The sequence below is a fragment of the Schistocerca americana genome, chromosome 5, assembly GCF_021461395.2.
Source record: "Schistocerca americana isolate TAMUIC-IGC-003095 chromosome 5, iqSchAmer2.1, whole genome shotgun sequence".
NCBI lineage: Eukaryota > Metazoa > Arthropoda > Insecta > Orthoptera > Acrididae > Schistocerca > Schistocerca americana.
The window spans coordinates 241633223-241650373 of record NC_060123.1 but is presented as its reverse complement, the minus strand read 5'-3'; the positions used below and the strand labels follow the sequence as shown (position 1 = coordinate 241650373).

Genomic DNA, 17151 nt, shown 5'->3' with positions numbered 1-17151 from the left:
TTAGCGTTTATTATTTTCCGTTGCGCACATTCATTTTACATCCGCCTAGAGTAGCATCTTGGACCATGTTCATTTGACATACAATGCCATCGCTTTAGACTTGATGTCGATAAGTCCCATTCCGCCATTGACTGGATCCAAAAGTGCTGTCTTAACCGGCACTCGAAACAATTCCCCTTTTCACAAAAACTTTGCTAAGGTGGATATGATCGTGTTTGGCACCAATGATGGAATAGGGAGAACCTGTGCTATGTAGTAGGCCAGCTAATGGGGCGGACACCAGTAGGTATAGAAAACCCGGCTACCAGCCGAAATCCAGGCGATGTGCATAATTTATGCAAATTGTTTTTCCGACGGACGGAGAAACACTTAAAGACCGCTAAAGGGTTTAACAAAAGAGGTCTAACAGGAACTGAGGACGTTAGTGAACTCGCCGTGCCTCTGTTGCGTAGGAGGGGGTGAGCACAGAGATTATCGTTGACTGAGAGAAAGAAACACAGCACGGTAGCGAAGAGAAAGAAACAAAGAGAGCTGCGGTAAATTGAAAAGGCGATAAAAACGCGAACGAAGGCGCAGTGGCAAGTTGTGCGCTGTTTGGAAGCAAGGATGTTGTTGCGGAGAGCGGATCAGAGGGCTTAGACTCGTGGTGAAGCGGCGGGCGCAGCCGTTAGCGGCTTCCGAGGGCCGGCGTTGGCCGCGGAAGTCGTGTGTCCTGCGTATCGGGCTCGGAAACAGAGAGAGAGAGAGAGAGAGAGAGAGAGAGAGAGAGAGCAGGCCGCGAAAGAGTGTGAGGGAGATGGCAAAGGGCTGCCCCGCCACCTGGCCCTGTCTGGCGCTCTGCCCGCGCGTAAAACACGCCGTAAAGCCAGCCGGCCAATGAATTTACATCAGCGCGTAATGGCGGCGGCAGCACGGACAAACGGCACGCCGATAGCTGCGTCTGCACGCTGCTCCCGTTCTGCCGCACTGCTCCGCGAGTGGCGCTAAGCGACTCCAATGTCAAGCGAAGTTATCTGCACCCTTATCGAGATTCGCGCGATGCTAGCAACGCTCTTCCAGACGACCCATCGGAGGACTCCGGGTAGATCATAAGTGAAATGAATTTAACCTGCATGAAAACTTACATATCAACGATTTCAAAACATCATTAACTTCGTATTGTTGTTCATAATATTGCTAGGCGACGCCCGGTATGAAACTAATGTAAATGTTCTCCCATACAGCGCAATAAGATGTCAGTAAGTGGGATGGACTGTCTTGTTTAAAGACTTCGAGTGGTGCAAAAATAGTCTACGAGTTTAATGGTATGCTAAGCAGTGCGAATGGCTCAAATGGCTCTAAGAACTATGGGACTTAACATATAAGGTCATCTGTCCCCTAGACTTAGAACTACTTAAACCTAACTAACCTAAGGACATCACACACATCCATGCCCGAGCCAGGATTCGAACCTGCGACCGTAGGAGCAACGCGGTTCCGGACTGAAGCGCCTAGTACCGCTGGGTCACAGCGGCCGGCCAGTGCGAATGGGATTTAGAGATCGGCAACATAGAGTAGTAAAAATAAAAAAAATTGGCCGGTAAAATTTTACCAAGTGTCATTTTATATTTATGTTTCTTTGTCTTCGCAAAATTGTGGAAATTGGAGTTGTAGTCGAGCCTTGCTTATCTCGAATAAATGGAATCGTAGATCAGCCAGGTTATCGAAAATCCAGACAACCCACAGATTCAGAAAAAAATTGGAATAACATTGATTAAATGCCATAAGAACAAACAGTATATTTATTTTCACATATTGTGACAGGAAATTAAAAAAAAAACACTGAAAAAAGCTGAAACAATCAGCAAGTTTATTTTGAGAGGGATACGTTTTTCGTTTATGTGCAGCATGACGAAGCAGGCATTTCACCATCACTATTCTATCTGGTGTTGTAAATTAACCATTATTTCCTTATCTCTTTGTGGGTCATAACGTTTTCAAACTGAGCGCCAGCTTCGGCAGCTAGTCCGTCATCATTATCATCATCGTCTGCAGATGAAAAACGGCGATAATTTTCTCGTCAAACATCATACCGTCATTGAAATCATTAACATCTATGTATGAGCATCCTTGTATGTTTGAAAATACTTCAACGAACTTGGTCCAAATGGTTCTGAGCACTATGGGACTCAACATCTGAGGTCATCAGTCCCCTAGACTTAGAACTACGTAAACCTAACTAACCTAAGGACATCATACACATCCATGCCCGAGGCAGGATTCGAACCTGCGACCGTAGCGGTCACGCGGTTCCAGACTGAAGCGCCTAGAATCGCTCGGCCACAACGGCCGGGTTTCAACGAACTTCGACGATTTGCTGCCACCAGTTTCCAGCCGGCCGAAGTGGCCGTGCGGTTAAAGGCGCTGCAGTCTGGAACCGAAAGACCGCTACGGTCGCAGGTTCGAATCCTGCCTCTGGCATGGATGTTTGTGATGTCCGTAGGTTAGTTAGGTTTAACTAGTTCTAAGTTCTAGGGGACTAATGGCCTCAGCAGTTTAGTCCCATAGTGCTCAGAGCCATTTGAACCATTTGAACCAGTTTCCATAATCCGTGCGCAAACTGTGTCAGTGGACTCAACAACGGTTGGGCTAGTGCATTTTTGTCTATGGATGCTGCCAGCTTCTACCTTTTTCAAGTCATTTTACACTTGCAACAAACAGCGATATTGGAGTACTGTGGAACACAGTGTTAACTTGTTAACAGACAAAGTCCCAGGATTCGTGTAAGGCGGTTAGCTGAATTTAAACTTAATGATGGTCGTCATCTACTGTTTCCACTATTATTCCCGGAGTATTAAATACTGTACAGTCACAATACTTCCAAAAACAACGATTCGAATGAAGCAGAAATCCAGTTTAATGAGGGACGGATGAAAGAGGTTCCAATGTGTACTTCCCGCACCTAGAAGAGAGAATTTAAAAGCACGAATGTTTTTTCGAGAGTACATGCACAATTCTAATGAAAACGGAAGGGACGCTACTTTTTACAATTGGTAATACTGTGTTAATGCTATTGCATTAAGTGCCACGATTCACCAGACAGCTGTGACACTTTTGTGAATTTAAAATAGTCGTGTTGACTCAAAATTCCACGAATTGCAGCTCAAATTCCAGCAGCAATCTGTCATTAATGATCCAAACGACGACGGTCGTTGGATTTATGTCTTTTACATAAAATACGAGTGGAGAGTAATCATGAATTAAGAACGAGCCAGCTCTTCACTTAACTGCGCACTATCGGTTTAGGTTCCCGTCCTTCCATTGAGACTTATTTCCACGTTAAAAGATCCTCAAAATGGTGAACACTGTACTGATTGAAACCTGTCTGCAGTGACGTAGAGTTGGTTGCAAACACTCTGAAAGCTCTGACGCCGTCATAAATGAACTGAAATTCTCAGCAAACGAGGGAGATTCGAATTGAAGGCGCCTCAGCTTTGTGAGTGGACTGGAGTTCACACATATTTTGACCGAGCGAGGTGGCGCAGTGGTTACACACTGGACTCGCATTCGGAAGGACGACGGTTCAATCCCGCGTCCGGCCATCCTGATTTAGGTTTTCCGTGATTTCCCTAAATCGCTCCAGGCAAATGCCGGGATGGTTCCTCTGAAAGGGCACGGCCGCCTTCCTTCCCCATCCTTCCCTAATCCGATGAGACCGATGACCACGCTGTCTGGTCTCCTTCCCCAAACCAACCAACCACACATATTTTGAAACGAAACATAGGTGTGCAACAGTCGTTAAATTCTCTAAAAATGTTTCAGTTCAGTAAAGATTAAAACCTAAGGAATTTAAAGTTTCTTACATGAATTTAAAGAATATTTTTACCTTAAAAATTCCGTTCTAAGAAAAGGCTGTTTGTTGTGAAACTATGTACGGGTTGAAATAGGGACGGAAAATAGACTAGTGAAATAAGATGACCGCTTTCTTTTTATTCGATGTACCGGGTGATCAAAAAGTCAGTATAAATTTGAAAACTGAATAAATCACGGAATAATGTAGATAGAGAGGTACAAATTGACACACATGCTTGGAATGACATGGGGTTTTATTAGAACCAAAAAAAATACAAAATTTCAAAAAATGTCCGAGAGATGGCGCGGCGCTTCATCTGATCTGGATAGCAATAATTAGCATAACAAAGTAAGACAAAGCAAAGATGATGTTCTTTACAGGAAATGCTCAATATGTCCACCATCATTCCTCAACAACAGCTGTAGTCGAGGAATAATGTTGCGAACAGCACTGTAAAGCATGTCCGGAGTTATGGTGAGGCATTGGCGTCGGATATTGTCTTTCAGCATCCCTAGAGATGTCGGTCGATCACGATACACTTGCGACTTCAGGTAACCCCAAAGCCAATAATCGCACGGACTGAGGTCTGGGGACCTGGGAGGCCAAGCATGACGAAAGTGGCGGCTGAGCACACGATAATCACCAAACGTCGCGCGCAAGAGATCTTTCACGCATCTAGCAATATGGGGTGTTTTTTTTTTTTTTTGTTCTAATAAAACCCCATGTCATTCCAAGCATGTGTGCCAATTTTTACCTCTCTATCTACATTATTCCGTGGTTTATTAAGCTTCCAAATTTATACTGACTTTTGATCACCCGATATTTCTGTTGTGTATTAAGGTTCGTATCTGCACTGTGTAAAGGCAAGATTGTTGTTTTTCTTGTACTGACAACAAAATTCGTTTGCCGCTTGTTCATGTGACATTAGAGAGAGAGAGAGAGAGAGAGAGAGAGAGAGAGAGGAGGGGGGGGGAGAAGAACTAATTATATTCCATCATTTATCGCTAATGCAGCACCTGCGGTCAGCATTTATAATTCACTGCCAATTAACACATGTTAATTGATCGCGAGATAACGCTAACTGCACCTTGTTTTAAACTAGAAAAATGTTAGTGGCTGGGATCGCTCTGTAAATGTTTCTGAATATTTTTACCAGTTTATACACCAAAGAACTCGTCATATTTCCATAACGAACAGTACCACAACAGTTTTAGCTCAGACACATTGTGTATTTGCTAAAAAAAGACCTGCATTTGATGAAATTTATTTATCATGTTGGTCTGCCCTGAAAGCCTTAAAAGGTCGGTTCTGTGTTCCAGAACTACAATGTAATATCTTGAAAATCGAACGCGACAGAAGACACATTATCTTGATATCGAATAAAAGGTGTTTAGAATTATTTTGTTTGAATTATTATTTTCCCGAAAGTAAGTTTAAATAGGCAGTTCCGTCGCCGTCATCGCAATTCAGCATTAAGAATGCAAATTCTCGTCTTCCCATACCATGCCAACTTGTTACAGCATTTCGTCGATAAAGCCGGAATGAACATCTACCATTCAAAGAAATTCACAACCTTTGAGACAAAAAAAAAAGTTCTACGTCGAGGAAAATTATTCCCTATCTGAACGTGTGTCACTTTGAGACCTCAGGCTTCCAAGGTGCTTGAGGATCCACAGAATGACTAATTCAAGATTGACTAGGTGCTCAAATGATGTCCCATTTGTGGTGTAGGCTTAGGTAGTTTTACGTGCCTCGATATGCAAGTGCCAGGCCTCCAGTCTACTTAAGAAGCTCATTGGTACCGTCTTATAGGTATACTGGCAAGTGTAGAGATTTCGACGATGTGATGTGGGCCGACATCCTAACGTCGCAAGCTGTTTTTCGTAAACTGAACATCCAACTACGAAATCGGTTCCCACCGAACACGGAGAAACTAATAATTACTAGGTTTCTCAGCTTTTCGAATATTTTGTGACGTCTGGAACACAACCTAAGCCATTCGCCAAATCTTACATGTTTTTGTGTAGATGGAAAATAACTTTTTTTTTTCTTTTTTCTGACACATTAAGTGCCAACAAAATAAACTATCTGACCCACTCTCATTCGTTTACGATATTTCCGGTCTCTGAGAAGTCGTCTTTCTCCTTCTTGTTCTTCATTTCTTCGCGCCTCTCTCTTTTCTTCACTTGTAACTGCGTAAATAATCTCTTCTGTTTGTGTACTGAGTAGTGCATGTCACTCACTCACTAAATAGCATTTAAATATTTGTTCACTGAAAATCTCACTTAAATAGTCACTCTGAAGTTTCTTTTATTGTTGACCTAATCGAAAAGAGTATCACCTAATGTACTCTCAAACATGGAAACTTATAGAACATATCATTAAATATTCCCAGTTCTAAGCCCTGAAGATCATTCAAAAACCTCCGAAAGCATTCACATGCCCTATTCCAGAACATCAGAGTAAGTTCTAAAACATTCCTAGGATTTCTAGAGTACTCCTAAAATTTTCGGGAAGAATTTATGAAATTTACAGATTATCTCCCAACAATGTCAAAGCATTTCAGCATGTTCTGCTTAGAAAAATAAGTTTCCACTATTAAAACCCTGCAAGAATACAAGAGGAAGTCGCTATTTTTATCGCTTCTCAACTCTGTAACTTTCACTACACACTACATTCGTTTACACTCGATCGAAACTCCATTATACATTATGCGTAATAGAAGATGCAAAGCTACACACACGTGCGCGCGGAGAGAGAGAGAGAGAGAGAGAGAGAGAGAGAGAGAGAGAGAGAGAGAGAGAGAGAGGGAGGGAGGGAGAGAGGTGATTAATAGCTAGTGGGTGTGGGCATAAGATGGTTTGCTTACAACAAATCTGAAACATCAGATGTGCTTGAAGCATACTTACAGTTACATGCAGTAATGTATATTTAGGTTTCTAACAACATAGTTATGTGTCAAAATCAACACAGACATGCTGAAACGTTAAAAACTGTTTGGAACTACATGATTACTGTGTACAAAATACAAAAGCCAGTTAGTTTTAAAACTTCTGTAACGTATAAATATTTTGTTAGAAAACTGTAAACACATTATTCAACGAAAGTTCAGTAATATTTAGGGGAATTTGTGGAAAACTATGAGGGGTCATTCACATGGTTACGAATGTGATTTCTGGGCTGTAAAGATTCGTTGCGGAGAAAGATAATTTAGTTCGGTTTTTTACATTAACTACCGTAATAGCTGTTTACGTCACGGTGCAGCATCTACAAACATGTATCCATTACACCACAATCCACGCTGTTGACAAAAAAGTATAATTGTCCTATTTCATCTTCACCCTCAAGGCAGAACGCCACAGTCAAGAAAATAACAGATAGTTTGTGATGTGCTGGTTCCAGGGTTAACTCGAACATCATTTGCCGATAGACAAAAGGAACTCTACTCTTTGCTAGGGTGGTCGCAGTTGCTGAAATACATAAATCTCAGGAGGTGCAATAGCATTTGTGTCAGTTCCTGGAGCAACGTAAAAAGAAAAGATATTGAACATCAGCCTAATAACAATGTAAGCGGTTTTCCTAACAGTTGTTATATTACTCATGGTTTTCGTTTTCCGAGTTAGGTTATTCATCCCCTTCTGCACTACACTACACTTGTCATAACTTATGAAATGGATCGGTATCTTTACTTTTCACATACAAATTTCTCGGCATGGCCCTGGAGACATTACATCTCCAATAAAGTAACAGATGATTGCTTAATAGCGAGCAGTTGGTGGATAAACTTTTCGTATCACGTTCCAAGCCAATCAGCGAAAATTCTTTGAGAGTATAAATTTATTGATAGACTGAACATCCACTCTGTGCAGAAGCGATACGTGTATTTTGCTTTTAAGTCCTTCATTCTGTTTCGCATGGGGTGTATCTTGAAGTATCACGTGAAATTATTTGTAACATCATCTTGAAGATTTCACGACTCATCGTAAGGATTTTTTTTTACAAAACACGCCAGTAACAGAAGATGTTTTAACTTTATTGGTTGTAATGCAGAGCTCTGACGCATTCCTTATGCAAGGAGTGTGTCAGAACTCTCCTTTATATGGTTTGTTTACTACAGTTACACCAATTAAATATTATTTCATCTGTGATTTCCTGCAATATTTCATACGTTTTTACCAGTGATCTCTATCGAAACAGGATATCAAACTCCAGCTGCCTAAGCGTACCAGCCAAAAACCCTCATATTTCGTATTTTGCTCATCTACAATATGGCGGCCACGAAGTATCACTAGAAAGCAAAAGAAAATCATGCCCGATTCTCCGCCCAGATTAGCCTAGCACATTGTTAGTAGCATTTTTCTGGAGAAGAACAAAATGAGCAAACAATGTCAACTTCATTCAAGAAGGTTGTGCATGAATTATCACCATTATTTGCACTATTTCTCAAGACTAGATCCCTAATAACGGTGATAATTCTGCTTCATCTTTTCAAAAATCTCGTTTGACCCTAGTATTTCAGGGTGATCAGAAAATTGATTTCGCGTTATTTCACTTATATTTTACTCATGCATTCCATTGTGGTGCAAAAGTACTACACAACATGCAGCAGAATTCAATCAATTAGGTTCTATAAGAACAAACCGCTTAAATACCAGTCATTCTTAAAATAAAGAGATGTAAACAATTCAATCTTTCTTGAATAAAGTTGAAATCGTATGTGAAACTGACTAGTGATACGGTAAAATATTATGTATTAACAAAGCAAGTACTTATTTCGAATAAATCATATTAAAATGAGTAAGGGTCATTTCAATTTAAACTTAAATACACTTTTACAGCTGTAACTTTTGTTGCCTCTGTTGCGTGTAATATTATGTCGATAATTATTACTTTGGATCCGTCTAATAGCACCTGAATAAAACAAACTTTTCGTGGCATTCATCTTAGTCTTTATTATTCGAAAAGCATCATCAGTGGCCCGAAAGATATATATTTTTTTATATACTGTTGTAATTTTGTACTGTATTCTGGCCCTTCCTGATTTTCTACGACGCAATAATAGTTTAACTTTTTACTCACAAATTTTGTGAATGTTCGGTATGTGCCCGTGTTCCGGTTTAATGTTATTCTTCTGCTTGCTACTGTCAGAAATATTATTTACATAGCATTAGGAAACGAACACTCATTTTCTTCATGTTGTTTACAGTTTTCTTTTTTTTAACCTTACCGTTCCTTTGACTAAAAAATTAAAACACAAATACAAACCAAACACGACGCGTCCAATATATCCAGATTACAGGAAAACACACAAGTCCCAAACCCACAAATACGCGCAACACACATACACGATGACAATACCACGCAGAAACAAAATACATAGCACACTGTGAATTACACATGTAAATTGACACACAGAATGGTAAACATAATAGAGAAACAGGGCCTCCACATCTCGTTGCGGCGGGATCTTCTCAAGAAATTTCGATCACCAACTTTTTCCTCCGAATGCGAAAATATTTTGATGACGCCAATCTACATAGCGAGAAACGATCACCATGATAAAATAAAGGAAATCAGAGCTCGTACGGAAAGATAAGGGAAATCAGAGCTCGTACGGAAAGATGTTTGTTCTTTTCGCGCGCTATACGAGATTGGAATAAGAGAGAATTGTGAAGGTAGTTCGATGAACCCTATGCCAGGCACTTAAATGTGATTTGCAGAGTATCTGTGTAGATGTAGAGATAAAACTGCGCAAACTCTCCAAACAAAATTAAGCCAGCAACAGTCAAGGAGGACAAATTCCAGGGATTACGAATAAACAAACTTCAATGTCAAAGTTGTGGTACAGCTTATATAAGGATCACATGCAGAAATTTTAAAACATCTTGAAAAGAGCACATTAGGTGTTCAAGTATGAAACAAACCATTCCACATGTGAATCACAGCTAACAATCGTCCTACCAACTTAGAACAAGGTATGAAAATCGTCGAGATAAATAACCACACCTTATATCAATGCAGGAACACTACCACAACCAGAAATCCACTGCAGAAAAAAAGTGATAAAAGACCAAAAATATATCAATATAAACTGTCTAGTAAGCTTAATAAAAGAAATTATAATGTACAGAAAATAACACTGTACCAGTTTGTTACCATACTAAAATTAACAAATTCTCTCTCTCTCTCTCTCTCTCTCTCTCTCTCACACACACACACACACACACACACACACACACACACACACACACACACACACATGCAAGCACACACTCACCCATTGGCCAGAGATATCACAAGCACACATTCGACAGTTGGCAGTAAAGTCCACTGTCACCAATGAACTCCAAAACATAAAATGAAAAAAAAGTGTTAGTTTCGTAATTCTGTGCAAATAAAATTTCGAACTGTCACAAGCCGGAGAATAGCACTAGAACTGGATTTGAACACACATAGAGCAACGTCTACTAAATTTGTAGTAGAAATTTAAACTATTACTACGTCATAGGAAATCAGAAAGTGCCAGGACTGTTTATAATCTCAACGGACGATGTCCATTATGTAAAATAAAACTGTATAATAACAAAACTGTATACGTTTTACGCTACTCTTGACGTCTTTGAAATAATAAAGGCGAAACACGAAGGACACCAACAAGTCAGTTGTAATTAGCCGGATCCAAAGTGGTATCTGTCAGCATAACATTTGTATGTACTTCGTATCTAAAGTTATGCACTGACTACTAGAATTTACATTGCCACTTAATGTCACAGGCAGGTGTTGCTAATGAAACAATATATTTTCTTCAACAGGCCATTAAATATCAAGCTTCCAGGAAAATGATCTGCACTTATGGTCGCTGGAGGTGGCATGTTTTGAAAACTCATATACAAGCTGAAATATAATGGATGTCGGGAATAGGGTTGGAAGCGCTCGTCAAATGCCTGGATGAATCGAACAATAAAGGTACGAAGCCCATGAAATATTTCCTGAGCAATAAATTTTGTTATCATTTGCAGGGAAAAAAAAAAACACGCGAGAGGTTCTGAAATTCGTAATTTATGTGACAGTAGCAATTTGTGTGGCTACGTAGATGTCATCTGGTGAAGTGTTGCAATTCCGACCTGAAATGACAATTTCCTGCTTCAGTCACTGTTGTAGTCCATGACATAAGATTTATAATCTGAACTAGATAAATAATTTTTAACCACACAAAGATCGATCGAAATGTTTTGCAACACCACAAGGTGGCAGATGAAGCTGGCAACAGAAATCTGCGGACTTGCTGTAGTTTGTACTCAGAGACCAGAGATGTATATCCAGATAGCAGAGAGATGACTGGTTTTTGAATAGCATAGAAACTTTCGTGAAAATCTTCCGTTGTATACCTGCTATGTGGAAACATATGGCATTAAACTTACTGACAGCTGTTGAGGTTTCTAACTAGGGAAACTCCCTATCGCACCCCCTCAGATTCAGTGGTAAGAAGGCCCAGTGAGCCCGTCAAAAACTTAGCACATGTCAAACATGAAAACAGGAAGAAAGTGTATCGAACTGTAAAAAATAGCAAAATAGAAACATTGAATGGTCCAAGAGCAATAGAGGGCAGCATGCCAGAGCGACGGCGCCATTCGTATGTGATCACGGCATTGGACTGCCAAGCGGGCGGGCAGTGTTCAAAGCCTCTCACATCAATTATTTTGTTTTCGCTATTCAATGAATTCAAATTTGTGTCTGTGTCGTGGTGTAACGTCCGTTTGTAACATCGAGGTGTAAGGAACGGAGCTATAATGACAGTTGATTCTGCTCAACTACTCTATTAGCAGCCGTAAGGAACTGGCTTTCGAGTGGCAACCGCAATCTTTTGGTGACAAGGTGACAAGTCAGCCGAATCCTCCACCGGAAAACACGCCTGGTGTGCTATACATACACGACACTAGTGAGAGTACGTGTGTCATATGAAAAGAACCTCTTACCGACGCACTTAATTTGTACACCTGGTAAAGTGACTGACATATGCCTTCTTGCCCGATTTAGGTGTTCGTACGAATGTGAATGTGATCACTGCCAATGAAATGATGAAAACACAATAGTTTGTCACATAAGCTGCAACAAATGAACGCAACAGTTTCACAATCATACAGATTCATTGCGCTCTGTCAAAACATATGTTTTGAACGTTTTTGAAGTTCCGTTTTGTAAGTTTTGACTCTTAGATTCCTTTGTTGTGACGTAGTTCATACCAGTTTATTTGTTCTCATTTCTGTGAGACGTCTATGTGGTATCTAGCCTGCTCACACTATTCATCTCATTTAATTGCGACGGTAACGTGTTCTTACCACACGACTCATATTCTACAGCCAATGTATAGTATGACAGGTGCCAAGACTACAGAAAGAGAACAAACATTTCAATGACCGGATGGACAGGTTGCGGAAAAAAATAAAAATAAATGGCTCGAGGGAGTTTCGAACCCGGCTCGTCCGCTTTAGATTTCTAAAAGCGCGACCACGCTGCTGATTAGCATCCCTCAATATTACACCTGTTATGATTGGACCGTTCGCTGTTGCCATGTTGCTTTTTTTCACAATTTAGTACCCTTCTCCCTGTTTTCATGCTCGATCTATGCTCAGTTTTTGCCTGGCTGTCCACTGGGACTTCTTACCAATAAATCTAAGGGATCTGCGATGGGGAGCTTCCCTTGCAAGCAACCATCTGGAAGAGGTTAACGGGACAAAACGCATTTAACGCACGCACGAAACGGCTTTTCCTGCTGACGTGCGTTTCTACTGACGAGCTCAGCGAGCGGAAGAAATGGCAGATTGCTATCTCGGCGGCAGCGCGTATGTGTGTACTCACCGGTGCGGAAATTGACGACGATGTCTATGAGGAAGATGGTGTCGGAGAGGCAGTTGAAGGCGATCCATCGCGTGCTCAGGTCGTCGTTAAAGAACGAGATGGCGACGGGCAGGATGATGAGGTTGGCGACGAGCAGCAGCAGCATGCACAGGTCCCAGTAAAACCTGCAACACGGCAGAGGCGCCTCCGTTAGAGGGTGGCGGGGCACGCCGTAATACAACAAACATGACAGATATCTAATTTTCCACGGAATATTGAAAAAAGGTCTCAATTTTAACTCAGACGAGCAATCAGCTTCTGCCGGAGCATAATCTTACAGAAATGTCTGGCCAAGGCAGTACACTACAGTTATGCGTGAAATGCCAATTTCATTTAGAACGATGTTGTTTCACTTTTGTTGTTATTTTTCTTGCTCTTCAGTCCGCAGGCTGGTTTGATGCAACGTCCTACTTCTAATCCATTCTGTGTAAGCCTGTTTATCTCCAAATAACTACTGCAATCCACTTACATTTGATCGTTCTCACTGTATTCGTTTCGTGGTCCCCCTCAATTTTGACCCCTCCCCCCTCTCTTCCCCACTGACACGTTAGTGCTAAACTGGTGATTCCCTATCCCATCAACCGATCCCTTCCTTTGGTCAAATTATGCCACAAATTTCTTTTGACCGCAATTGCAGAGGAGGGTTGTTAGATTTGTTACCCGTAGGTTCGAGCAAAACGTAAGTGTTATGGAGATGCTTCGGGAAGTCAAATAGGAATCCCTGGAGGGAAGGCGGCGTTCTTTTCGGGATACACTACTGAGAAAATTTAGAGAACCGGCATTTGAAGTTGACTGCCGAACGATACTGCTCCCACCAATATACATCGCGCGTAAAGACCACGAAGATAAAATACGAGAAATTAGGGTTCACACGGAGGCGTAAAGACAGTCGTTTTTCCCTCGCTCTGTTTGCGAGTGGAACAGGAGGGGAAATGACAAGTAGTGGTACGCGGTACCCTCTGCCATGCACCTTGTGGTGGCTTTCGGACTATGTGTGTAGATGTAGATGTACCGCCTCATTAATTACATGATCTAGCCATTTAATCTTCAGCAGTCTTCAATAGCACCACATTAAAAAAAGCATACATTTTCCTAAAAGGCTACATTCCAGACAAATACCTTCAGAAAAGGCTTCGTAACAAATGTATATTCGATGCTAACAAATTTCTCTTCTCCAGAAATACTTTCCTTGCCATTGACGGTCTACATTTTATGTCCTATCCATTTAGACTATCAGTTATTTTATTGCCCAAATAGCAAAACTCAATTACCACTTTTAGTGTTTCTTTCTCTAATCTAATTCTCTCAACGCCACCTGATTTTTATTCGACTATATTACGTTGCCCTTGTTTTGCTGATTTTAAACTTATAATACATTTCAAACACTGTCCATTCCGTTCAGCTGATCTTCCAGGTCCTTTGCTGTCTCTGACAGAATTACAAGGTCATTGGGAAATTTCAGAAGTTTTATTTATTCTACCTGCGTTTTAATTCTTTCTCCAGAATTTTCTTTTGTTTCCTTACTGATTGCCCTATGTACATCTTGGTTAATATCCGGGATAGGCTACAACAACGTCTCACTCCCTTCTCAATCAGTGCTTCCCTTCCATGACCTTCGACTCTTATACTGAACTATAGTTTCTGTACAAGTTATAAACAACCTTTTCCGCCCAGTATTTTACCCCTGCTACCTTCACAATTACAAAGAGTGTAGTCTTGTCAACATGGTCAGAAACTTCCTTTAAAACTACAAGTGCCATAAACGTAGGTTTGCCCTTCTTCAGTCTATCTTTTAAGATAGGTCATCGGGTCGGTATTGCTTTGCGCGTTCCTATATTTCTCCAGAAACCAAACTGATATGCCCCGAGGTCGCCTTCTACCAGCATTTAACTTCTTCTGTAAACAATTCGTGCCAGTATTTTGCAACCATGCTTTATCAAACTGATGGTTCGGTAATATTTACCTCTGTTTTTCTTGGAACTGGGATTATTACATTCTTCTTGAAGTCTTTGGGTATACATCTTCCATGGCAGACGGGATAGTTTCTTCTTGGCTGGCTCTCCCAAGGGTATCAGTAGTTTTGAGTGAATGTCGTTTGCTACAGGCGCCTTGTTTCGACATAAGTCTTTCAGCGCTCTAATTCTTCCGGCAGTGTCGTATCTCTCATCTCGTCTTCAGCTTCTTCCTCTTACCTTTCTAGAATGCTGCCTTCAAGTTGGTTTCCCTTATATAGTCCCTCCATATAATCCTTCCCTTTTCAGCTTTTTCTTCTTTGATTAGCACTGTTTTCCTCTTTAATTTTCCTACAGGCAAAATCTTTTCTTTAGTTATACACGCTTCTACAGACTTGTTTTTTTCGTATAGCCATTCCTGCTTAGGGATTTTGCACTTTCTGTCAATCTCGTTTTTAGAAGTCTGTATTCTCTTCTAACTGCTTTACATGCTGCTTTTTTTATACTTTTTCCTTGCATCAATTCAATTCAATATCTCCTGTGACGCCCAAGGATTTCTTCAAGGGCTTGTCTTTTGACCTATTTGATCCTCTGTCGCCTTCATTATTTCATTTCTCAAATTTACCTATTCATATTTTACTGCATTTCTTTCACCCATTCAGTCAACCGCTTTCTACTGCTGTCTTTGAAACTATCAGCAATCTCTGCTTCGTTCAAGTTATCCAGGTCCCATCTCCTTAATTTCCTATGTTTTGATTGAGTTTTAATATGCATTTAATTACCTGTAAATTGTGGTCATAGTCCTAATTATCTGTAAATTGTGGTCAGAGTCCACATCTGCTTCTGGAAATGTCTTACAGTTTAAAATCTGATTTCAGAATCTCTGTCTTACCATTATATTATCAATCTGAAACCTTCTATTGTCCCCCGATCTCTTACATGTATTCATTCTTCTTTCATGTTCCTTAACTCAAGTGTTAGCGATGATTAAATTCTGTTCTACACAAAATTCTACCAGGTGGCTTCCCCTGTCAATCCTTTCCCCCAGTCCATGTTCTCTTACTATTTTCTTCTTTCTCTTCCTTTTCATACCGTCGAATTCCAGTCTCCCATCACAATTAAATTTTCCTCTCTCTTAACTATCTGGCGGATTTCTTCTGTCTCATCATACATTTTTCAATCTCTTCATCATGACATGGTAACTTGTACTACTGTGGCGGGTGTTGGCGTCATGTCCTTCTTGGCTACGATAATGTGTTCACAATGCTGTTTATAGAATCTGACCCGCATTCCTATTTTCCACGCCATTATTAGACCTACTCCTAAATTACCGCTATTGGATTGCGTACTTATAGTTCTGTGCTCACCTGATCAGAAATCCTGTTCATCCTCCCATCGAACTTCACAAATTTCCACCGTAACTGTCTCCAATTTATTCGTTTCTGTTTTAACGTCTCTAACCTACGCGAGTGATTAAGGGATCTAACAACCCACTCTTCGATCCATAGAATGCGAGTTTTCTTTTGCCTGATAATGACATCCTCCAGAGTAGTTCACACCCGGAGATTGGAGTGGGGTGATGCCATTACCATTTAATAGTACAGTAGACTTGCATGCCCTCGGAAAAATAACGACACACGTTTCCCATTGCTTTCAGCCTTTCGCAGTACCTGCAAGACAAGGCAATGTCGGTTGATGTTACAAAAATGAGTCAATTATCTAGAATGTTATATTGTATCGTGTGGAACTGGGGACCTAGAAACGAAGGAGATGCTTCGTCCCCGCCATAGCTCTCAGTGGTTCACAACCCCACAACAGGCTCCAGCAGTCCACCCACCCCACCGCCGCCCCACACCGAACGTAGGGTTGTTGTGTGGTTCGGCCCCCAGTGGACAGATACAGAGACACAGGAACTGTCGATGACATGCCTCGCTCAGGCCGCCCAAGGGTTACAGCAGTGGGTGACCGCTACCTACGGATTACGACTCAGAGGAACCATGACAGCAACGCCACCATGTTGAATAATGCTTTTCGTCCAGTCACAGGACGTCGTGTTACGACTCAAACTGTGCGCAATAGGCTGCATGAAGCGCAACGTCACTCCCGACGCCCATGGCGAGATCGATCTTTGCAACCACGACACCATGCAGCGCGGTACAGAAGGGCCCAACAACACGCCGAATGGACTGCTCAGGATTGACATCACGTTCTCTTTACCGATGAGTGTCGTGTATGCCTCCAATCGTTGGAGACGTGTTTGGAGGCAACCCGGTGAGGCTGAACGTCTTACACACACTGTCCAGCTAATGTAGCAAGGTGGAGGTTCTCTGCTGTTTTGGAGTGGCATTATATTGGGGCCCGCGTACGCCACTGGTGGTTATGGAAGGCGCCGTAACAGCTGTACGATACGTGAATGCCATCCTTCGGCCGATAGTGCAACCATGTCGGCAGCATATTGTCGAGACATTC

The 17151-nt window shown here is 41.4% G+C and overlaps 1 protein-coding gene across 2 annotated transcripts in view; it reads right to left on the bottom strand.

The window, feature by feature from the left end:
• The window catches only part of LOC124615460 (potassium/sodium hyperpolarization-activated cyclic nucleotide-gated channel 2-like), a 287867-nt gene extending 275011 nt beyond the window's left edge, over positions 1-12856 (bottom strand). For both annotated transcript variants that reach the window (XM_047143365.1, XM_047143366.1), the window contains exon 1: positions 12692-12856. In XM_047143365.1, coding sequence (XP_046999321.1) covers positions 12692-12836 — 145 coding nt within the window. In that variant the 5' untranslated portion in view covers positions 12837-12856. The remainder of the gene's footprint in view (positions 1-12691) is intronic.
• Between the last annotated feature and the right edge of the window lie 4295 nt (positions 12857-17151).